This window comes from Trichomycterus rosablanca, chromosome 14 (assembly GCF_030014385.1).
Source record: "Trichomycterus rosablanca isolate fTriRos1 chromosome 14, fTriRos1.hap1, whole genome shotgun sequence".
In the NCBI taxonomy this organism is placed as follows: Eukaryota; Metazoa; Chordata; class Actinopteri; order Siluriformes; family Trichomycteridae; genus Trichomycterus; species Trichomycterus rosablanca.
Genome location: NC_086001.1, coordinates 4,356,539 through 4,381,664, shown reverse-complemented (window position 1 = coordinate 4,381,664; position 25,126 = coordinate 4,356,539). Strand labels below are relative to the sequence as shown.

Below are 25,126 nucleotides of genomic sequence, written 5' to 3'. Positions count from 1 at the left end.
TTAGCTTTAGAAATCGAGGACAGACTTATTGGATTTTTTCTTTCTTGGAGGTTTGTTTGAATGAAATATTCACTCTGCACTCGGCTGATCATGAGACTAAAATATGTGAATGATTTAATACCAGACAGGTTCTAAATCCAATTTTGTCATTTGCAGGAGGCTTACCAGTGTCATCAGGGTCAAAAGTACAATACAAATACATACAAAGCAAATTATTCGTTCAGTCATTTAGCTTTGTGGCTGGCGACTTCTCTGTGCCCATAGCAATAAGCCCTGTTTGTCTGCACGCACCCTTTCCAAATGACTCTAATTCAATCACTCATTGTCCGTTTTACCAGCGCTTTATCCTTGTCAGGGTGGCGGTGGCTCTGATTCATTGGGCGAAAGGCAGGAAACACCTTGGACATGTCGCCAGTCCATCACAGAGCACACACACACACTTAGGACGATTTCTAGCAGCTCCACTTGGCCTGACTGCATGGACCCAGAGGAAACCCACGCAAACACATGGAGAACATGCAACCTCCACACAGAAAACACCCTGGGAATCAAACACATGCCCTTCTTGCTGTGATCCAACAGCACTACTTACTAAATCACCATGCCACCATTACACAATACCTAAAACAGCCAAACTATCACCATATGCTGAGAGGAAGTTTGAACAGATGGTCAGATGTAGTCCAGGAACCACAGAGAAAAAGGTCAGCCGTTTATGAAAGCTGCTGGAACGTGGGTGACACTGTTCACGGTTGAGCAGGCCTCACATGGCCACGGGCTGGAAACAAAGTCCCCGGTCCTGCTTTTACTTTATGATCAGCAATAAACTTCAGTTAAGTATTATGGTGCTGATTTTCTTTCCTTGTATTTTAGCTTTTACACCCAGACAAGAGACCACTGTTCCATGTATTTTTAATGAGAGCAGTTAAGCTATCCCTATCTTATGGGCACAGAACCGTCCCCAGCTGTAGTCTACCATAATTAGTATTGATGACTTAAAAAGCCAAGCCACAAAATTAAATGACATTATAGATTATGCGTCGATATGTACACTAAGTATGTACATGTGCACTAAATATGTGGACACCCCTGCTAATTATTAAGTTCTGGTGTTTTACCCACTCATTGCTAACAAGTGTATAAAATCAATAATATGTAATGAATTATGTGCTTCCCTGTTCCAACATGACTGTGACAGTTTTTTTAAATTTATTTATGCATTTTCTACCTCCTGATTTAGCGTAGTCAATCTGTCTTCCACTGCTGTAGATCCCTGACTGCATTCGAGGAGGGTATATTTCTGCTCATGCCTCCTCCGGGCCCCTTCTTTTTCATCCATGCTTTCTGCACAGGTGCCTCGGCCTGCTAACCATGGTCCTTACAGAGCGTTTGAAGACCCCACCCACATAGTCCTTTCATCCCACCCAGCAGACACGATGGCCAAATATTGTCTGCTGCAGGCACTGCCAATTGTTTCCACTAGATGCCGCCCAGAGCCGAGATTCGAACCGAGGAGTTCCGAATCTCGGCGCTGGTGTGCTAGCGGAATATCCCCGCTGCGCCACGACAGGTTTGATGTGGAGAAAACTCCAGTGGCCGCCTCAAAGCCTTGACCTCAACCACAATAGAATCCTAAGGGAGCAATTGGAACGATAAGTGCAAGGCTTGACAGGGCCAAATGCTCCTTTAACTGAATGGGCACACATTCTCACAGACAAACTCCAAAATCCGTGTCTGGTTTTGGAATAGGATGTCTAACATCCTTATGGTTAGAAAGAAAAAAAAGATTCCAGGTCAAGGTCAAGACCACATGTTCCCTCAAAAGTGTATGTAAACTTTTAACTGTAACTGTTTTGAAAGGAATCTTTGATATTGACAATAAAACTGAAATAAATCCTGAAATCGTTCGACCCTTTGAGCAGTGGCGTGTTTTTTATTTTTATTGCAGCATGCACAAATTGTCACTGTGACTTTATTATTCCATTTTTTTCTTCTCAGCAGCAGAATGAGTAACAATTCCATTGCTAGTAAAAGCTGAATGGATGCGTTTCGCTTTGTAGTTATGGTTTATCATCGGCACCAGACCTGGACAATATTTCCACTGGAGAGGAACATTTTACACCCTGCTCGTTCATCCTCATCAGGCACAGAGGTGTGATTCAGTGCAAACCCCTTCATCGTAAATATCAGACAGGCTGATGAGACCGTAGCCAGAACCGGAATGATCTTGTGACCGCTGCCATCAGATCTGAGCATCGTTCTGATTCACATTTCCTGCTCCTGTCCGTCCCTGACGAGTGTTTTAACTCCAGCATTTCAGCTGCTTTTCTAGCCAATCTTATCCAATCCCTCACCCACACAGTGACTTTAATATACAGTGGCGTGAATAAGTAAATGCACCCTTTCCTACTGTATGACATGAATGATTTCAGATCATTAGAAATGTTTATAAAACACATAAGCTCAGATGAGTGCCTTCACCCTCCTAGATTGGAGCTGTTGGTGGTGGCAGAGATGAGTGAAAGATAAGCTCCATTTGGACACGACCAATTGGGTCCAATTTGGGAAAACAATACAAAATTTGTAAAAATAAACATTACTATATTACTATTATATTACTATAGAAACTGTAAAAAAAAAGTACATAATTTATTTCATTCACTTTAGAGACAGAGTGCAGTGCAGAGACCTGAACCTAAGACCTGAACCTGAGACTTGAACCTGAAACCTGAACCTGAGACTTGAACCTGAGACCTGAAACGGAGACTTAAAACTCAGACATGAGACTTGAACCTGAGACCTGAACCTTGAACCTGAGACTTGAACCTGAGACTTGAACCTGAAACCTAAACCTAAGACTTGAACCTTAGACCTGAACCTGAGACTTGAAACTTGAACCTAAGACCTGAACCTGAGATATGAACCTGAGACTTAAACCTGAGACCTGAACCTGAGATCTGATACTTGAGCCTGAGACTTGAAGCTGAGACCTGAAACTTGAACCTGATACCTGAACCTTAGATATGAACCTGAGACTTGAATCTGAGACTTAAACCTGAAACCTGAACCTGAGACTCAGCAGGTGTAGGCTAATATATATTTTCTGAGACCTGTTAGCTGCTTTACTTTGCTGGAAAGGTTTTATTTAAGTGATAAATATGCAAGTTCAGCTTGAACCCAAATTACAATTTAATTTGGCTATGTAATTGATTGAGAATTACTAATTACCTGTGCTGCACCGTGTAAATAAACTTTGATTCTACTTTCTCTGATTAAGTTGCAATCAAGGTCTGGTTGGTAATCATATATATGCTACCACTGTTCATCTCTCAACAGAAAAACAAACAGCAACAAATGTAGGTGCCCCAGGTTGAAACGTTTTAACTGAGCATTTATTATTGGGATGCAGACGGGGAAAAGCAAACAACTGAGTGAGTGAGAGTGAGAGTGAGAGTGAGAGTGAGAGTGAGAGATATGGTAGTAGGTGAGATTCATGCTGCCTGATGCTCTTATATAAGATGGTGACTATAGCATTATGTAACAGTAAAGCCTCGTGGGAGAATTCCACTCCAGCAGCAGCAGCATGGCTCTAAATGACAGCAGAATTTATAATGGTCATTCCACTATGCAAAAAAGCTACATCCATTGAGCACTTTATTAGGTACATCTGTCTGGAAGATACATTTATTTATTATTTATTAATAAGCTACACCTATAATACAGATGAACTTTGTGGGCATACAGTTATTTAATGCAGATCCGCCTGTACTCAATTTATCCCCCATAGGGCGCTCGAGTGGTGCAGTAGTAAAACACACTAGCACACCAGAGTTGACATTTTAAAGATCAGGCGTTCTGTTTCATTCCAAAGGTGTTTAGTGGGGTTGAGATTAGGGCTCTGTGCAGGACACTGAAGTTCCTCCACACCGTACTTTTTTTTCTCCGTTTATTTATGCATTTTCTCCCTTTTCCACCCAATTTAGCGTAGTTAATTTGTCCTCCACTGCTGTGGATCCCTGATTGCGTTCGAGGAGGGTATATTTCTGCTCACGTGCACTTGGATGTGTTCATAGTTCTAGCGGACCCCTTCTTTACGTCCATCCTTCTGCACAGACGCCTCTATCCTCGCACAGCGTTGGAAGACCCACTTAATCCGGTCATTTCCCCTGCCAGTTGTGCCCGCTAGATGGCACCCAGCCGACCGGTAGCAGAGCCGAGATTCGAACCGGGGTGTTCTCAGCGCTGGTGTGCTAGCAGAATATCCTGCCGCATTTAGCAGACGCTTTAATCCAAAGCGACTTACAGTATACAGTCTAAACAACTGAGGATTAAGGGCCTTGCTCAAGGGCCCAACAGTGGCAACCTGGCAGTGATCGGGTTTAAACCAGCAACCTTAGTCCAGTACCTTAACCTCTATCAAATAATTGATATTATAAACCTGTTTGTAAGGGGTGGGGCTTAAACACCTAAACTTAATAATTAGGAAAGGTGTTCACATACTATCCAATACACACACACACACACACACACACACACACACACACACACACACACACACACGGACATATCATGGTGTAGGCAGTAGGTTTGTTATTCCCCTCTCTGGTTCACACAGCAGATTGAGAGTGAAGCTTATGAGCACTAGAGGTTAAGAGGTACATAATAACACAACTGGAATTTATTACTACTCACTGGTGCGTCTTCCCTCAAATAACACAGAGTACACACACGATTAAAGAGCTGCAATATATTTCATGACCCACTGTACCCTCATTCAGCACTTAGCTTACATAACAAACACACACACTGCACTTCACTTCAGCACTGCTATGTTGTCTATGTACATTTCTCACATGACACACACACACAGGTTTTAAATAAACACAGGCTCTATGTTCCAAATTTGGACAGAATCTAAGTTTTACTGGTTCCAATCATTCCACAGTAACAGGTGAATTGGTAACAGAATCATTGAAAGGAGGACCAATAACTGTTCAGTATTTGCAAGCAAAGCTGGATTGTGGCTCACCACTTTGTGGTCGGCAAGGTCAGAAACTACTGCTGAATGTGTGATGGTCAAGCCCTCAGACAGCATCGTCATTTAACATATATGTTAAATGTAGCCACAATGGTTTGGAGCACATCAGAAAACCGTTGTCACGGTCGACCGCTGCATCAAGAAACTCACCTGACATCCAAACATGCATCAATTCTAGGCAGAAACGCTGCAAGTTCTCTGGGCCTGACCTCATCACAGATGGACCATAGCTGGGCAGATGGATCATAGCTGGCTTGCATTTGTGCTTTTAGAGAGATATGTACAATATCTTTTCTCAAACAATGAAATGCATTATTCTGCACATGCTACAACGGCATAGCATGGTTGACACAGAGTGCTTGACTGACCCGCCTGCAGCAGAGATTGTAATTGTAATTGTAGCAGTTATGAGGAATTACGATTCAATCATTGTCCGCACAGGCACCCGACCTGCTGATAGTGAGTTTTGCTAGCGTGTTTTGACTCTGTACCACTAAAGCGGAGCATGAAACCGCTTTACCTTGTTTTCTAAACAATATTTTAGTGGACAGCATTATTCAGCACACGACGACCGGACAGGGTGACTTTCTGCTATAATTAAAAATGCAGTTTTGAGCTGAGAAGAGACAGGAAATCTAAACACGGCGTATTTACCCGTGTGTGCAGTAAGTTCCTGTTCAACTCACTCAGCTCTGAAGGAAAGTAATAAGCTCGGTGTGCAGCAGACGATGCCGTACGCTTTATGCTGGGTGTGGTGTGGCTCTGTATGAGCGAGTGAGGAAGTGAGTGGGTGAGGAAGGTCCAGGAGGAATCGATTCAGTCGAGCACAGATTGAGAGCACGTAAGAAAAGAAAGGTCAGCATTTCACTGAGGAACTCGTGGCAGTGGGTGTAGAGCGAGTCCTAAACTGATTCTGCTGTGAGTGTGTGTAAGTGTGTGTGTGTGTGTGTGTCAGTACCAGTTACAGGGTAGAATTTGGTACAGTTGCTGTATTTGATATCCTCCTGTTTGATGTCGAACTGCGGCAAAGCAATCTCGTCCATCTGAACCGGGTCTCCTGACTGCCACATGAACACCAGGTCCTTAGTGGTGTAGCCGTCTGCAAACACACACACACACACACACACACACACACACACACACACACACACACAAACACAAACTACCTTTACTGGTTGAGACAAACACAGTGAAGAAAAAAATATATACAATCACATCTGACATTTAATATACTTCAATGTTTACACCGATGAGTCCATGTGACGATCAGGGATCTATTCGATTTTGGACTGATGGTAGTTCCTCATAGTTCCCGTGCTGAGTGCAGCAGATCTGATTAGCATTAGACCTGATTAGACCTGAGTGACTGTGATTAGTTCCTAATCATTATGGCCAGACGGCTGGGTTGAAGTATTTCAGAAACAGCAGGGGCAGTGGTGGTGAGCACCCACAGACAGTGGTCCAAGAAAAAAAAAAGGCACACACCACATTCAGGTTGTTGGGCACCAGGATTCAATGATGCCAGAGGCCCTAAAGGCAAAGACCAACAGAGAAGCCACGATGCATTTTACTCTTGGTGATGAGGTGAATGTGTCACAACACACTGCATCAAACCCTTTTATGTATGGGGCTGTGTAGTCCCAGTCAAAGTGTCCATATTAATGGCCTATCCGCTGTTACATAAAGGGTCACTCTATTTTTATGCTGTTTGTTTTAGAATTGTCCAACAAGCTCATGGTCATTGTCAGGTGTCCAAAGACTTTTGACTATGTAATCATAGCCAGAAAACCTTGTAAGGTATTCCATTCCTAAACCATGCCTGTCAATTTAGAGTTGTCATACTTTTTTACGGGAAGACTTTTCACAAGATTTTGGATTCAGTCAAAAGAGTCGTCATGGAATGGACATAAATTTCCACAGATATGCTCAAAAGCACCAAGAGCTGGGACATAATAATATTGCCCTTGGTTTTGGAATAAATGTCTAACATGCTCATCAGGTGGCCACATACTTTTGACCACATAATGTAGGTATTCTGGCTTACAGACGATGTCAAAAAATCAGCCAGACATAACCAATCTTACCTTGTAAGATTTGGAGTCGGCCTACACTTTTCTGGACAGGTTTTTCACAAGATTTTGGAGTGTTTCTGTAGGAATTTGTGCCCATTCAGCCAATAGAGCATCCTTCATAGATTCAAAGAAGAGTGCAGACTTTTCTAGCTGCACCAAGAAAGGATAGAAATGGGATGTAAGGGGAGGTGGGACTCCATAATAATGCCCTTGATTTTGGAATGGGATGTCTAACAAGCTGATGGTCAGGTGTCCACATACTTTTGGCAATATGATGTATTCTGTACAACCTGAATCACTGTCGCAACATTTACTGTATAAACACTTTTGAAAGGACACACGCTGGTGTGCTGGTGCTCGTACGTACAGCTCTCCAGTTGCATCTTGCATAGTTGTGTGTCCATGGGGAAAAGCTGAAGATCAAGAGGACAGGACAGAGTTACTGACAACCTGCAAACACACAAAAACAGAGAAAATGAAGCAATTTTTTACGCATCTATATATGTAAAACCAGAGCAGTTGATCTGATGAGCGGATGTGTGAGAGAAAGTGCGCAGACACACAATGCAAGGCTCATTAGTCTGGGCTGCGTGAGGAACCGCAGTGGCAGATGAGGAGGAAAAAAAAAAAAAAGACAAGAGGGGGATGTTTGTCCTACGGCTATCACACACACGGCAACTAAAAAACCCAGAACGTTCTTTCATTTGCCATAACGGCTTTTCAAACTGCGCTATAGCGCATTTAAAGCCGCCCCTGTATACACTGTACGTCTCACAGAGCGGATCGGAACGAGGTCTGTTTCCTTGAAACTGACTCTGCATAGCTTCATTTAGAACAGAGCCGAGAGAGAGAGAGAGAGAGAGAGAGAGAGAGAGAGAGAGAGAGAGAGAGAGAGAGAGAGAGCAATAACACTGATGCTCGCTCTACCATGTCAAAAAGTAGTTTTTTCCTTAGGGCAAGCCTGGCATGGCGATATAATGCAGGTGCTAGTCTGAGGTTCTCCTCGACCAGCATGGGGGTGGTCAAATTGTAATTATCTTATTTAATTATCTTGTAATTATCCTATTCAGGGTTGCAGTGAGTAGGCAGGAAACACCCTGTACAAGTCACCAGTCCATCACAGGACACACACACACATACCTAAGGAGGACTTTAGTATATCCAGTTAACCTGACTGCATGTCTTTGGCTTGTGGGAGGAAACCAGAGCTTCTGGTGGAAACCCACGCAGACACAGAGAGAACACAGAACTCCACACAGAAATGACCCAGAACGATCCATCTGGGAATTGTGGAATCGAACCCAGTACCTTTTTGCTATGAGGCGACACTTCTACCCACCGAGCCAACGTGCCGCCCTGGAATTATAATACAATTTGAAAATTTGGACTTGAATTTGGATTTTAACAAAATATGACCAATGCCATGTCATCTGCTTCACATGATCTGTCACTATTATTATTTCTAATATTGGGTGGCACTGAGGCTTGGTGGGTCAGCAAGAAGGTCCTGGGTTTAATCCCTAGGTGGAGTGGTCCTTTCTGTGTGGCGTTTGCTCCTACAGTCCAAAGACGTGCAAGTGAGGTGAACTGGAGATACAAAATTATTATTATGACAATAAACATTAAAATCCTAATAAAATAAATAAATAATAACTATTATTATTATTATTATTATTATCATTATAATTATTATATCTGATTTTCTCTACCTCATACTAATCAGCACGTCTCCGTTGCGGAAGATGAACAGGAGGATGTTCTCCTGTGTGACGTCGTGAAAGTTGGCGTTCTTCTCATTGGCAAAGAACAGGTCAGGCTTCCACAAGCACTGAAACATCTTGGGGTCCACGGTCAGCGCGTCTGACTTAAAATCCGTCGGCAGTCTCAACCTGGGGTCGTTCCAGCGCTGCCGCAGGAAAATGTTTACCCGGTAGTCCTGAAACAACCAGACGTCAATCACATCAAAGCAGGAAGGTTTTACAATATTCAAATATTTAAATAAATGATTACATACAACAATTAACAATTTTAAAACAGTTTCATAAACTCTATTAATCAAACAAGTCATGCATCAAGTGTGCTTTCAAGACAACCAGATAAATACAGGTGCAGAAAAGTTTGTGAACCCTAAAAATTTTTTTAATCGGACTATGGAACACAAACACAGATCTTTCTAGAGAAAAGCATATTAGATTTCCTGTGATTTTTTCATAAGGCAGGGCACCTGAACAGAGAAAACGTTCTGGGTTGCAGGTCCAGGTCCTGCCAGGCCTCGCTCCGGTTATGCCAGATCATCTGGGGTCGAGTCTGGGACAGTGAGCTGAGTTTGAATCTCAGCTCTGAAATGCAGCCACGGTTGGGCCCTTGAGCAAGGCCCTTAACCCTGTCTGCTCCAGGGGCACCGTACAATGGCTGACCCTGCGCTCTGACCCCAGCTGACCCCATTTGTATATGTGACAAATAAAGGCATTCTAATCTTATTCATTGAAGCATCTTTCTTTGGGCGGTGTATGTAGTTTATGGGTTCACAAACATTTCCACCTTAAACTGTGATCGATTCATTCATGTGTTTAATAATGTGCAACCGTTTCTAAGCTGTGTGTTCAGACTGTGAATGTGAATGAAACACAGGAGGTGGGTTTTTATTGTTCTGTGAGGGATCGAACCATATTTTAGGAGTAATTAATACAGAAATGTAAATGAAGGTCATATGTTCAATAACTCACAACCTGTTTGCAACATGACAGACCGCTAGACAGACAGACAGACAGGCACACAAAAAGATTGACAAAATAATAGATTTTTAAAATTATGACTCATTTACACATTAAAAGAAAACTAGTTCCATTAAAAACAACTTTTCATCATTGTGCTTTGGTGGTGCAGTAGTCTAATGTGCTAGCCAACCGCTGTGGAGAGTCAAACTCCAGCCTAACCCTCGGGAAAACACAGTGTGGAATAATGCAGGAAAAAAAATTAAGAGCAATAAAAGCTAAACAACGGAGAGCTGATCCATATTTGGAATGATAAAATGTCCCTTGAGTAAAATCTGAGCTCTGTGTGTGTGTGTGTGTGTGTGTTACAGCTAATTTATTATGTATATACTGTATGTATATTAAGTCAAGGGGTCTAAAGACTTACTGAATCCACTGTATGTAATCATCTAGTGATGAGATATATGAATGTTCTGTGAAGGGCACTCGAGTGGAGCAGCAATAAATCATGCTAGCCCACTAATGCTGAGATCCAGGGCACTGATCTCAGCACATCTACCCAGACATGATTGGCTGTGACTGGGGGCGGGGAGGGGGGTGGGGGTCGCTTACGTCAAGAAGGACAGTGGTAGCTCAGTGGTTAGGGTACTGGACTAGTGCACAAATGTTTCAAGCCCCACCACTGCCAAAGTTGGGTCTCTGAGCAAGACCCTTAACCCTTAATTGCTTGCATTGTATTCAGTCACCAATGTAGGAATACATTCACATGAGAAGCAGCATATCATCGCTTTGTTCAGCACGTCATCAAAGTGCGAATATGAGACGAATCTACATTTGTGTGAAATAACCATCAAATTCACTCTGAAAGCTCCACATGTATCTGTGTTTACCTGGATTTTCCTTGTTTTTTCCTTGTTACAGCTCGAAGTTCTGAGAAATTGTGAGAATCAGCTTTTCTGAGAGTCTAAAACCTGAGTTGCTTTTACTGTCATATCAAACAGTTAGTCTCATTAGAGGTGCTTTGAAAAGGTGAGTGACAAACTGGGTCAAAGTTTAATCAGGTGACAAAAGGAAACCGCCCCCCCTCCATAGGAAACAACAGCACAGCCGGCGCAAAAGCAGTTTTGCCGCTTCTCATGTGAATGAGCCATAAGTTGCTTTTTAGATAAAAGTGTCCAATAAATGCAATACATTAAATGTAAGGGCATCCGGCATAAAAAACTGTGCCTATTCAGGTACCCGGACCAGAATAATCTGCTCTGGAGACCCTTAAATACACAGAAGCAGCCAAAAGAAAAATGTTTTTGGTGAAAATGCAATTACCATTGTGGTCTCCTGAATCGAGCCAAAGCTGTTGATGAAGATGTTTACCTTGTCCTCTACTGGAATTCCTGTGAACATACACACACACACACATATTTTAAAAGACTAATTGTCTTCTCAGAGCTCTAAGTGCAACAATATTGTCACACACGCTTACAGAAATTCATCGATCAGCCACGCGAACGCTCTCAGATCTTAATGCGCTCATGTAGTCACTTATGCAATCTGTGAGCTACTCTCGCTATTCATCTTAAGTATGCTCGAGCTAAATGTAAAGAAGACGAGTCGCAGATTAGACTTGATGGCGCTGTCAGAGCTTGTATTAATATTTATTTTCCGTTACAGAGAGTCGAGCGAGACGCTCGGATGAAAAAAGGATCTGACACTGAAGTTTGTAACAGTGAGCCATGAATCCTCTCAGCCTCACGGATGAGAAGATGTGAGTACTAACATCAGCATCAAGTTCCATGGGTATAATCTTTCATGATTTATATATCATTTGAAACCATCATTGATGGTCGCTGACAGGCTGACGGACGAGAGTCTCTATGCACTGTGATGGTCGATGATGTGGTTTGTAGTGAGAGCAGGTGAGGATAAGGTAAGAATTCTTTATTGATCCCCATGGGGGAAATTCGAGTGTTACAGCAACTCCAGTACAGTGTAAGTACAGTAAATAAAGTAAATAAAAAGGGTAGAATAAAATAAAAATAATACACATATATATATTAACTATGAAATGCAATTACTATTAAACAGCAGTATGACAATTACAACTACAGTATATGATAAAACGTATGTAAATATATTCATATGTGTGTAGTTAGAGATGTAAAGTCCAGTGCTGGGAAATGGATGGGGGGGGTCTTAGAGTTATTGTATGGGGTAGGGGGTGCTGGCTCGTCAGTGTGAGGACAGCCTGTGTATTTTGCTATTGTTATGCCGTTTGATGGCAGTTGGCACAAAAGAACGTCTGAAGTGCAGACGCTTGCTCTTTGGTGAGATTAGCCTATGACTAAAAGAACTGCCCAGCTGCCATACTTCCTCATACTTCCATCGTACATGTGTGTGAACGAGAGGGAAGGCGGCGGAAAGCTGAAGTTGTAAGGAGCTGAGGGGGGTAAAAAGTACTGAAGAGTGTTAGAGAGGTGAAGAAGAGAGAGCATGCAGGGTAGAGTGGGTGACGTAGGGTCAGTCCGAAAACCTACTGATCTCTCTACATACTGTAGATGCATTTTACATCATCCTACACTCCGGAGAAGAGGGCATGTCTAAATTCTTAGATTCCTCAAAATGCTGCCATATGAGGTGCCTTAATTCTGAGTGATGATCTGACTGAATAACGAGGAAGCGTCCAATGCTTCCTCAGTGCTGAAGGGAAGGCAATCCCAGCATTCAGTGCGGCACGATTTGTTCCACAAAAAAAACAAACCCAAAGATTTCGGACGGATGCGGAGCAACTAACGAAGTTCTTTTCAAATGTAAATAAATTCTCAATGATTTTTAATTTGTATAAAGGTGAAATTATACAAGTGTCGTTTATTTGTAAATTCGGGCTCGTCAGGGACAGTTTAATCACTTTCAGTACACAGAGGGAGACGTTAGTTTGCATGCTAGCGGGTTGTGCCTCCTCAGCCCATTGGTTTGAATGGCCTGACACTAACTGTGTTAGCTTAGTAAGCTAAAACTGCGGTGACGTAATCTCTGTAATATCTGTCTAAATAATCTGCCTTATGAGTTTGTCATCTTATTAGATTCCTCTCCACTGAGGCAGCGGATCAGATAGGTAGTAAACAGCAAGGCAGCTCACTAGGTTTATGAATAGACCCATAGAGTGGCAGGAGTGATTTGTGATAGAAGGGTATCTGCCAGAGTGTGTTATATGGTTCGGGAGGAGGTGGCACTGACGAAAAGACAGGAGAGGGAACTGGAGCTGGAGGTGGCAGAGATGAAGATGCTGAAATTCTGAGTGGGAACGATGGTAGGATGTTTCTGAGACAAAGTTAGGGAGGTGAGATTGAGATGGTTTGAGCATGTGCGGAGGAGGGATGAGAGTTGGGAGAAGGGTGCTGAGGATGGAGGCAGGTAGGAGGAGGAGAGGGAGAACATGCAGGTAATTATGGTGACAGTGGAGATTGTTAAGGACAAGTCGAAATGGAGACGTATGATCCACTGTAGCCACCCCACGGTAGCAGCTGAGTAGATATACGGCCTGAAGAGGATACACAAGAAGATATACAGTCTGGTATTAACACTACTGTACATCATTTCTCATGATACATTCCTGAAAGGGTTTCAATCATACAGAAAAATACGCAGAAATGATTGGAATTCCTTAAAAGTATATATATATATATACATGTCTTTATACAAAATAAACCAGAACAACAAGCATTTAGGCATTTCAAAAAGCAGGCTGTGCGGCCCTAATTTTTCAGACCCACGTTTTATGGGTCAGCGACGAACTCTAACAGGAAGGTTTAATACACACAAACTAACACGCTACGTATTTGATAGACCACCAATGCACGTTGTGACACCTCAACCAGACAGCAGGAGTCGCTGTCGCAGCAGCAACAAGAAGGTGAGTCCACATCTGGCCTTCACACCTTTACACTGTGTTCCAGACCATCCTGGTCAGCTTCATTTCATTTGTTAATAAACATCCATAAATCCATCCCTGCACCGTAGGACTGAAACACATTCCAGAGAAAAGTTGCTACAGGGCAGTTTAAGGCTAGTAATAAAGTTAAAAGAAATAATAATGATGTGATTTCAAACAGGTGATTGTAATCATGATTTGGTACAAAATCAGTATCCACGAAAGGGTAAGTCCTTAAAGACCAAATATGGGCAGAGGATCTCCAGTTGTGTGAGAAAATGATTAAAAACAATGAACCTCAATGAACAACTGGAATGGATTTGCATATTTCTCCCTCTACAGTGCATAATATCATCAAACAAATCAAGGAATCTGTAGGAGCCTAAGCTGAACACCCGTGATCTTTGAAACCTCAGATGGCACTGCGTCAAAAACAGTCATTCTTAAGGGATTACTTAAGTGTTGTGAGAAGGAATGGCAACACAACAAGGTGGTAAACACTGTACCATCCACATTTTTCTGGAATGTGTTGCAGGCCTGACATGCAGGAATGAATGTTTATCATCAAATATCTTGGGTATCTTTGGTTCATCCTGTCAGCAATCAAATAAATGCCAAAGTAAATGTAAGAAACACACACATATATATATATATATAAATATAAACAGTGTTTCTTACATTTACTTTGGCTATATACTGTATATATAGTAGTAAAAAGACAAAGCAGAATATTTGACTTCTCTGGTATTAGCCTGTTCCTGTATATATGGACGGTTCATAAAGGATGTTCTCACACAGGCACGACTGTGAGTGGAAAATTGAGGGTCATTGATCTTTGAGGGTTGTGTGTGACATTTTCATTCCGCACCGTGTTCAGACACCCTGCTGAGACCTGCAGAGTTTCCAATTATTCAGCAGTGTGAACCGCGGCTCTGTCCTAAACACAAATTACAATTTTAATAAACTCATCTATAACTGGACTCGCATCTTTATCTGTGATACGCAAGGTCGGGCAGAACACGGTAAAAAGTTTCAATTACTGATTACTGAATTTACTGTACAGTGGATTCAGAAAGTATTCAGACTCCTGGACTTTTTGCACACTGTTGCGTTTGACTTTCTGTGGATATGTATTTACGCAAACAGGTTCTTAATTCACAGTATGGAAAATGCAAATAATAATAAAAAACACAGAGTTTCTTAAATTTACTTTGACTTTTATATGATTGCAGACAGGATGAATCTGAGATATTTCATGTTTTGTCTGCTCAACTTCATTTCATTTATTAATAAACATCCATTCCTGCATTTCAGACCTGCAACACATTCCAAAAAAAGTTGGGACAGTAAAGCATTTACCACTTTGTAAAGTTGCCGTTCCTTTTCACCACACTTAAAATACGTTTTGGCACAGAGGAGACCAAGTGATTTAGTGTTTCAGCTTTTACTTTGTCCCATTCTTACTGCAAACGTGTCTTACGTCATGTCATTTGTTGACAAACTGGAGATCCTCTGATTATCTTTGCTCATCAAAGACTCAGTCTTTCCTCGATGCTGCTTTTGTACCAAACCATGATTACAATCACCTGTTCACATCACCTGTTTAAATTCGCATCATTATTTAGTTTTTTCACCGCATTACTAGCCCAAAATTGCCCCCGTCCCAACTTTTTTTGGAATGTGTTGCAGGCCTGAAATGCAGGAATGGAGGTTTATTAATAAATGAAATGAAGTTGACGAGATAAAACATGAAATATCTCAGGATCATCCTGTCTGACATCAAATAAAAGTCAAAGTAAATGTAAGAAACTCTGTGTTGTCCCAACTTTTTCTGATTTGCAGTAAATATTTTACATTTTATTTAAATAAATAATTCTAATTATCTGCAGCACTCAGACCATGACTCAGGCTGTCTGTGTAGAATTATAGACTCACTCGTAAGGAGTTGGGAGTACTAGTGGGAATAAGCGACTACGCTGATGAATAGCAGTACCTTGGAAGTTGGGGCGTATTCTTGAGTCGTAAGTCACCAGTAGACGATTGAGGATGTTGCTGGTGGAGTTGGCAGGAACTCGGTCAAGATCTTCAGCTGATAACTGACTGTAGGAAAGAGAACGGCTTTATTAATACTGCAGGTAAAAGTGGTTCTCTGGTGACCTCTGTTGCCTGCATAACACCTTTACTGGCTGGGGAGGGCTGCCGGCTAGCACATGCTTCCTCATGTTTGATAAGTGTCAAGGAGGTTTCTTACAGAGAGCCCAAACACATACAAAGGAAAGTTATATTGAACACAGTCATGGACAACTTTGTATCTCCAATTCACCTGACTGCATGTCTTTGGACTGTGGGAGGAAACCTGAGACCCCAGAGAAAACCCTGGACCTGGGACCACCTGGGGATTGAACCCAGGACCGTCTTGCTGTGAGGCTACAGTGCTATCCACTGAGCCACCTACGATGAGTAAGCTTTGGGTTGTACAGGGCTGCTTAAATTAGACCAGGCTTCGTTAGCTCAGCTCAGTTTGATTAACTGCTATTTCAGGTTGAGAGCAGCTACAGGGATTTTCTGTTACTGTATGTATTGAATAACTTTGTGAAATGAATGAAAGTGTGTTGAGCCTTTAGCTGCATTTCCTTTGTGAAATATGTTTTTCATTAGGTTTAAAATGATCTATTTTTGTGTGGCAAAGGCAATAACAGAGGCAATAAGAAAGAAAGCAATTACTTTTTTCTCAGCACTGTATTTTAATTTTCAATACAAATTTGATTCATTGTTTTGCTGCACAGGCTTTTTTCAGTCAGTCAGTCGTAGATGAAAACAATAGAATAGTTTAGCAGAACAGTTAAACAATAACTGACAAAAGAACGATGCAGCACTGCAGCTCCTGTATCACTTCAATTGTTTTTCTTTTTGTGTCTGGCTTGGGTATTTATTTCTTTGAGCAGTTTAAAGATTTCATGTCACTTACAGGTTCTGCACGCCTTAAAATTGATGAACACGGAGCTTAAACATTCTTTCTTTAAACAAAAAAAGACTTATTTAACTGTTTGTGTAAGGCCATTGTAGCCTAGCAATTAAGGCCTAGTAGTTAATGTACTGGACTAGTAATCAGAAGGTCACTGGTTGAGGGTTGAGAGCCTTGTCCAGGTTACCGCTGTTGGGCTCTTGGACAAGGCCCTCAACCCTCAATTGCTTGGATTGTATACTGTCACAGTATTGCAAGTCGCTTGGGATAAAGGCATCCGCTAAATCCTGAAAATGTAAATGTAAATGTAAAATTAAAAAAGGGTGACAAAATAAAAATAGCTTGTTATCTGAATGTTTACCCGATTTTGGCCCTTTAAACAATCCAGAGCCACATAAATAGAAAACATTAGTTTTCCATTATACTGTATATTATACATTATATACATTAGTGTTAATCTGAACTGAAGTATTAAGTGCAGTGCATAAAATAATCTTTTAAATAGCTTTTAGTTTTTCCCCTTCTTGCATTGCCCATCATACACAATTCCACTATGTACTCTGGCATTCACTGCCGTTTGCACGACACCCAGGACCGTGTAAAACTGCATGCCACTACTTCACTACTAAACAGTGGGGAATGAGCTTTAGCCCATTTGGAGGGACCACCATCATCTCTGTATTCCTTCACCAATCCCGCAGATGCGACCAAACCCTGTAATGGACTGGTGCCCTGTCCAGGATATTTCTGCCTTGCACCAAGGCCCTGTGTTTCCTGGTAGAACCAGACAGACCTCAACCCTGACCAGGATAAAAAATGTTGTATATACATACTCCTAATTTAAATGACAGATTACACAGTCCCAACTTTTTCTGGAGAGTGTGATCTGTAATTAAAATTAGGAGTATCCATTAAAAATGGATTTTGCAAAATAGATTTGCAATTCTCTTCTCTCTCTTAATCTGACATTTTTCCTAAAGTTCCAACTTTTATAAAATTAGGGTTGTAGTTAAAGGGCCGTGCAGGACATCAATAACCTGAACCATCACTTTACTTTTTTTTTTTTACTTACAGTTGTGACAGTGTACAGTCTTAGGCAGTTAAGGGTTTGGACAGTGGTAGCCTAGTGGGTAGAGCTTTGGGCTATCAATCGAAAGGTTTTGAGGCCCTTAACCCTCTCAGCTCCAGGGGCGCCGTACAATGGCTGACCCTGCGCTCTGACCCCAAACAAGCTGGGATATGCGAAGAATGAATTTTGTTGTACTGTACACATGTATGTGTATATATGACAAATAAAGGCATTCTATTCTATGTTAAGGGCCTTGCTCAAGGGCCCAACAGTGGCAACCTGGGGCCCAATCAGTGGAAGTGGTGGGGCTTGAACCGGCAACCTTTTTGATTACTAGTCCAGTGCATTAACCACTAAGCTACAACTTTAATCAACATCATAGCTTCTTATAAACACATGTCAGATATTAATGATCCTAGAACAGAGAGAAAGACAAAGAGAGAGAGTGAGAGTGAGTGAGATGTTGAGAGAAAGCAAGATAGTGAGAAAGAAAATGAGTGAGCATGATGCAAAGTCAAACTCACAAACTAAAGTCATTTGTTCAGTTTTAGTAACATAAGCTAACGAAGCGGCGTTTCTTGTGTAATGAGGCGTCGACTCTCTGGTTCCCCGAGGAATCTCTGATTCCCATTTAGCACTTATTTAGTAACCACAGCTGACTGTTTTGGGATCCCTGGACTGTCAGTGTGTGAGCACGTTTGTGTTTGTGTGAAATCCCTGGAGTGCTGTTAGATGGACCGTTAGCTCTGGCATGAAATCAGATCGATGAAGTCTGATTGTATCAGTCGTTATCTCCACCGCTGCAGCAGAGGATTGGAATAGTTTACTTTGTGCTTAAACTTATTTGCACAATCCATTTACTGCGGAGAAAACAGGCATTTATTACCTGACCATAAGTATGTGGACACCATGAGCTTGTTGGACGTTCCATTCCAAAACCACAGACATTAATATAAAGTCATTCAACCTTCCATCTTTCCACAAGATTTTGAAGTAAGACTTAACAGCCATAACATTGAAACCACCTCCTTGTTTCTACACTCACTGTCCATTTTATCAGCTCCACTTACCATATAGACGCACTTTGTAGTTCTACTGTACAATTACTGACTGTAATCCATCTGTTTCTCTACATACTGTTTTAACCCCCTTTTACCCTGTTCTTCAATGGTCAGGACTTTCACAGGACCACCACAGAGCAGGTATTATTTAGGTGGTGGATCATTCTCAGCACTGCAGTGACACTGACATGGTGTTGGTGTGTTAGTGTGTGTTGTGCTGGTATGAGTGGATCAGACACAGCAGCGCTGCTCACTGCTGGACTGAGAATAGTCCACCAACCAACAATATCCAGCCAACAGCGCCCCGTGGGCAGCGTCCTGTGACCACTGATGAAGGTCTAGAAGATGACCGACTCAAACAGCAGCAATAGATGAGCGATCGTCTCCGACTCTACATCTACACCAACTAGGTAGGAGTGTCTAATAGAGTGGACAGTGAGTGGACACGGTATTTAAAAACTCCAGCAGCGCTGCTGTGTCTGATCAGCTCATACCAGCACAACACACACTAACACACCACCACCATGTCAGTGTCACTGCAGGGCTGAGAATGATCCACCACCTAAATAATACCTGCTCTGTGGTGGTCCTGTGGGGGTCCTGACCATTGAAGAACAGGGTGAAAGGGGGCTAAAAAAAGTATGTAGAGAAACAGATGGACTACAGTCAGTAATTGTAGAACTTCAAAGTGCTCCTATATGGTAAGTGGAGCTGATAAAATGGACAGAGAGCGTAGAAACAATGAGGTGGTTTTAATGTTATGGCTGATCAGTGTATATACACCAGTTCCTTAAATGAGCTTTTGTAGGGTGGGACACTGACATTAGACAAAAAGATCTGGTTTGCAAGCAACGTTCTAATTCATCCCAAATCTGTGCAGGCCACTTCACTCCAAACTTGTCAAAAATTTAGGGACCTCAGGGAACATGGAATGGTGTCCACCAAACTGACCTGAGTAATTAGAAGGAGTGTCAACTTACCTTTGTCTGTATAATGTATCAGATCAGCAACAGGAAGCTTTCGGGACATTTTCCTCTGTACCAATAAGCGGCCACTGGGTTCAGTAGAAAAAAATCAGAGCACTGCGGAAAGTCATTGTGTTTACCAGAGCAGTAACTCTTTGTGACTGACACTCTCGCCCTGATATATTACAGCATGACTTTCTGCAGGAACATGACGTGTGCGTGTGTGTGTGTGTGTGTGCATGTGAGAGTATATTAGTTCTGTCATAATGTACCCATACCAATCAGAAGTCAAAAGCACATGCATAATCAGATCTGATAATGTCCAGTGTTACTCTTAAATCACAAGCAGAAATAACTCTGGGCTGGGAGCCAATCCATCACCGGGCATCAGACATTCACACACTGACAGGGTTAAGACAGAGCAACAAATTCACCTTCTGCATGTTTTCAGGAGTACCTGGAGAAAACCCACATTGAGATACGAAACCTCTCACAAACAGTGACCGAAGTGCGGCACCCAGCAGCTAGCTGATCGAGCACGGCCTTATCATTCAACATGAATGCTTGTCTCTGTACAAACAGAGAGTAGTTCGAGCCTAAACTTTTTAAAAATGTATTTATGCATTTTCTCCCTATTTCGGTGTAGCCAAATAGTCATCCGCTGCATTCGAGGGGGTATATCTGCCTGCTCCACGTCCCTCAACCCCTTCTTTTCCCCCGTGTTTCGGCGGATTCGCACATGAGCCTCGGTGCCTCAGACTGCTAACCAGGGTCCTTGCACAGCGTTTGAAGACACCACCCACTTAGTCCGGACTTTTCCCACGCAGCAGACTTGGTGGCCAATTTTGTCTGCTGCAGGCACTGTCAATTGTGCCCGCTAGATGGCGCCTAGTCAACCGGTAGCAGAGCCAAGACTCGAACCGGGGTGTCCAGAATCTCAGAGAGTTGAGTGGGCACAACTACATAACACTCACTCACTGTCTTAATTGCTTATCCAATTAGGGTCGCCTTTGGTGCGTGCTGCTGGAGCCTATCCCAGCTTTTCAATGGGCGCAAGGCACACAGTAACGCCCTGGACGGGGCGCCAGGCCATCACAAGGCAGACACACATACACACACGTTCACCTATAGGGCAATTCAATGTCTCTAATTAACTTGACTGCATGTTTTTAGATTGTGGGAGGAAACCGGTGCTTGCCGGAGGAAACCCACGCAGACACGGGGAGAACATGCACAGAAATGACCCAGACCGCCCCACCTGGGGATTGAACCCAGGAACTTCTTGCTGTGCGACGACAGTGCTACCTACTGAGCCACCATGCTGCCCAACTACATAACAGTGTCTATAATTTTGGAATAAGAAAACCATATCCGAAAAGCTCATGGTCAGTCGTCCACAGAATTTTGGCCCTAAAGTGAATGTAATAGGTTGAAACCAGCTACTCATCCAGCTCCTCAAAGAGACTGCAGTTGGCAGTATTAAATCGGATGCTTATGTGCAGAGGCAGATTTCAAACGGCAATCCAAAGCAACCGATGAGCCAATGAACAGTCAAAGAAGTGAAGAATGGCTGAAGCCCCACTAGACTGGCTCGACCTGAGCCGCCCCTCAGGATTCAAGGATGAATCGCATCAGAGCTTTTGGTAAAATTGCCCCGGCTGCCTGAACAGCTGAGTTTCTTATTCTATTCTCAAAGACCGAAGACTCACCTTTTTTGTACCAGGTACCAAATTAGTTGAAGTAATTGCCTAAGTCCATGCGGTGTGTGTGTGTGTGTGTGTGTGTGTGTGTGTGTGTGTGTGTTTGTATACGCATGTGTGAATGTGTGCAGGAGACAGAAACTCACGAAGGACAGATGACTTGTTTGCCTTTCTTGCCTTTCTTAGGTTTGCCTCCATCTTTGGCCGTGGCCTCAGCGGAAAACAAAAGAAGCATAAGCAGTAAGAACAGCCCTCGCAGAGCCATTACTGCACACCTGCATCAAACACACACACACACACACACACGCGCACACACACACACACACACACACACACACACCATTAATCTTTCTGGCCTGAACAGTATTCCTGCATTAGCCCACACTAGTTAGCAGTGTTTAAGTCTGCATGTTCAAGACAGCAAAAAAAACAAGCACTGTGTTAGGTGTAGGCTAGGTAAAAATAAACTCAACACTGTACAAGGTAATCCAACACAACAAGAGTAAACCCAACACTGTACAAGTTAATCCAACACTAAGAATGAATCCAACACTGTAGGAATAAAATTAACACTGTAAGAGTAAACCCAACACTTACAAAATAAAAAATAACCTCAACACTAAGAATAAACTAAACACTGTAAGAGTAACTACAATGCTGCAAGAATAAACTCAACACTAAGAATAAACCCAACACCATAACAGTAAACCAAGCACTGTAAGAATAAACCCAACAAGGTAAGAGTAAACCCAGCACCGTAAGAGTAAACCCAACATTGCAAGAGTACACTCAACACTGTAAGAGTAAACCAAACACTGCACCAATAAACTCAACACTGTAAGAGTAAACCCAACACTGTAAGAATAAATGCAACACTAAGAATAAACTTAACACTGTAAGAATAAATGCAACACTGTAACACTAAACCCAACACTGTAAGAGTACACTCAACACTAAAAGAGTAAACTCAACACTGTAAGAATAAACTCAACACTGTAACACTAAACCCAACACTTACAAAATAAAAAATAACCTCAACACTAAGAATAAACTAAACACTGTAAGAGTAACTACAATGCTGCAAGAATAAACTCAACACTAAGAATAAACCCAACACCATAACAGTAAACCAAGCACTGTAAGAATAAGCCCAACAAGGTAAGAGTAAACCCAGAACCGTAAGAGTAAACCAAACATTGCAAGAGTACACTCAACACTGTAAGAGTAAACCAAACACTGCACCAATAAACTCAACACTGTAAGAGTAAACCCAACACTGTAAGAGTAAACCCAACACTGTAAGATCAAACCCAGTACTGTAAAAATAAACGCAACACTGTAAGAGTACACTCAACACTGTAAGAGCAAGCCAAACACTGTAAGAGTAAACACAACACTGTAACACTAAACCCAACACTGTAACACTAAACCCAACACTGTATAAGTAAACCCTGTAAACACTGTAAGAATAAATGCAACACTGCAAGAGTACACTCAACACTAAAAGAGTAAACTCAACACTGTAAGAATAAACTCAACACTGTAACACTAAACCCAACACTGTAAGAGTAAACCCAACACTAAGAGTAAACCAAACACTGTAAGAGCAAGCCAAACACTGTAGGAGTAAACCCAACACTGTATAAGTAAACCCAACACTGTAACACTAAACCCAACACTGTAAGAGTAAACCCAACACTGTATAAGTAAACCCAACACTGTAACACTAAACCCAACACTGTATAAGTAAACCCAACACTGTAACACTAAACCCAACACTGTAACACTAAACCCAACACTGTATAAGTAAACTCAACACTGTAACACTAAACCCAACACTGTAAGAGTAAACCCAACACTGTAACACTAAACCCAACACTGTAAGAGTAAACCCAACACTGTAACACTAAACCCAACACTGTATAAGTAAACCCAACACTGTAACACTAAACCCAACACTGTATAAGTAAACCCAACACTGTAACACTAAACCCAACACTGTATAAGTAAACCCAACACTGTAACACTAAACCCAACACTGTATAAGTAAACCCAACACTGTAACACTAAACCCAACACTGTATAAGTAAACCCAACACTGTAAGAGCAAGCCAAACACTGTAAGAGTAAACTCAACACTGTAACACTAAACCCAACACTGTAAGAGTGAACCAAACACTGCAGGAGTAAGCCGAGCACCGTAAAACCCAGCATCATAAGATTAAACTCAACAATGTAAGATCAAACCCAGCACTGTAAGATCAAACCCAACACTGCAAGAGTGAACCCAGTACTGTAAGAGTGAACCAAACACTGCAGCTGTAAGCCGAACACCGTAAGATTAAACTCAACACTGTAGGAATAAACTCAACCCTTTTTGCTGAGTAAGCAGAGACTTGGCCAGCAGCCCAACACATAAACTTCTTCACAGTGAAGACTGACAGTGTCCGAGCTGACTGAACACTTTCCACACTCATCACAGGCTGCACAAAACCGTTCAGATCAAACTGTATCGATCTGTGACATCAGTGTATCACTGCCTCCTAATTCATAACCAAGTCCTGAGTTAAACGCGTATATAATTAATCCTCAACACCGCCTCAGTAAGGTGATTAAAGGAGAAATGCTGGTGGATTGATCCAGCAGTGTTAATGTTCAGCTCTGCAGTGAGAGGAACAGCAGCAGCTCTTAACCTTGGCAGTGAAACAGCTTCACCGGCTCCGTCCTGAACCAACCGCACTACTCTAATCATTACTATCCCAGAGCAGAAAACAGGAACAAATAGTGAATAACGTGCATAAATAGAAAAAGCATCCTGGGTATGTAAGAAGAGCTTGCATACTATATTATATCATAATATAACATTATGTTTGACATATTGATATAACAGTAATATCATGTATTATACTATTAATGTATTCTACTAATAATGGTCAGGATTATTATCCAGTTAGAAAGACAGAACGCGGTTTGGGACGTTGCCCAGACTTACCTCACTAAACCCTACGACCAAGACCGCGTCTCTGTTAGGAGTTATAACCCGCTGTCGCTGTCGGATCCCATCGTCTCTGTCCCGTCTCAGAGCGCGCGTCCGTGCGTCCGTGCGTGCGTGTGGAGAAAGTGAAGAGGACGGGACAGCCGAAAATCCGCGTGCACATACCGCGCGCACTCGGTGCTCTCGCGCGACCGAAGAACGTCCCCGCTCGAGCCCCCCCCCCCAAAAAAAAACCAAATAATAAATAGTTGTTTATTTATTAGGATTTTAACGTCATGTTTTACTCACTTTGGTTACAGTCATGACAGGAACGATAGTTATTTATCATACAAGATTCATCAGTTCACAAAGTATCTCCAATTCACCTCACCTGCATGTCCTTGGACTGTGGGAGGAAACCGGTGCGCCCGGAGGAAGACCCGGGGAGAACATGCAAACTCCACACAGAAAGGACCCAGACTGCCCCACCTGGGGATCCAACCCAGGACCTTCTTGCTGTGAGGCGACAGTACTACCCACTTAGCCACCGCACCGCCCCATATGCAAATAAAAATGTACCCAAAGAAGCTGAAGTGCAACTGCGGTCACCAATTAACAAGGTAAATAAGTGACTCACCCTTGA

General features: G+C 42.3%; 1 protein-coding gene across 1 annotated transcript in view; it reads right to left on the bottom strand.

The window, feature by feature from the left end:
* Nucleotides 1-24,531, bottom strand: part of glrba (glycine receptor, beta a) — a 29,965-nt gene extending 5,434 nt beyond the window's left edge. Inside the window, exons 1-7 of the mRNA XM_063008262.1 lie at nucleotides 24,502-24,531; nucleotides 21,656-21,784; nucleotides 15,743-15,849; nucleotides 11,148-11,215; nucleotides 8,820-9,046; nucleotides 7,478-7,560; nucleotides 5,997-6,137 (exon numbers count right to left, since the gene is read on the bottom strand). Coding sequence (XP_062864332.1) covers nucleotides 5,997-6,137; nucleotides 7,478-7,560; nucleotides 8,820-9,046; nucleotides 11,148-11,215; nucleotides 15,743-15,849; nucleotides 21,656-21,774 — 745 coding nt within the window. The 5' untranslated portion in view covers nucleotides 21,775-21,784; nucleotides 24,502-24,531. The remainder of the gene's footprint in view (nucleotides 1-5,996; nucleotides 6,138-7,477; nucleotides 7,561-8,819; nucleotides 9,047-11,147; nucleotides 11,216-15,742; nucleotides 15,850-21,655; nucleotides 21,785-24,501) is intronic.
* Between the last annotated feature and the right edge of the window lie 595 nt (nucleotides 24,532-25,126).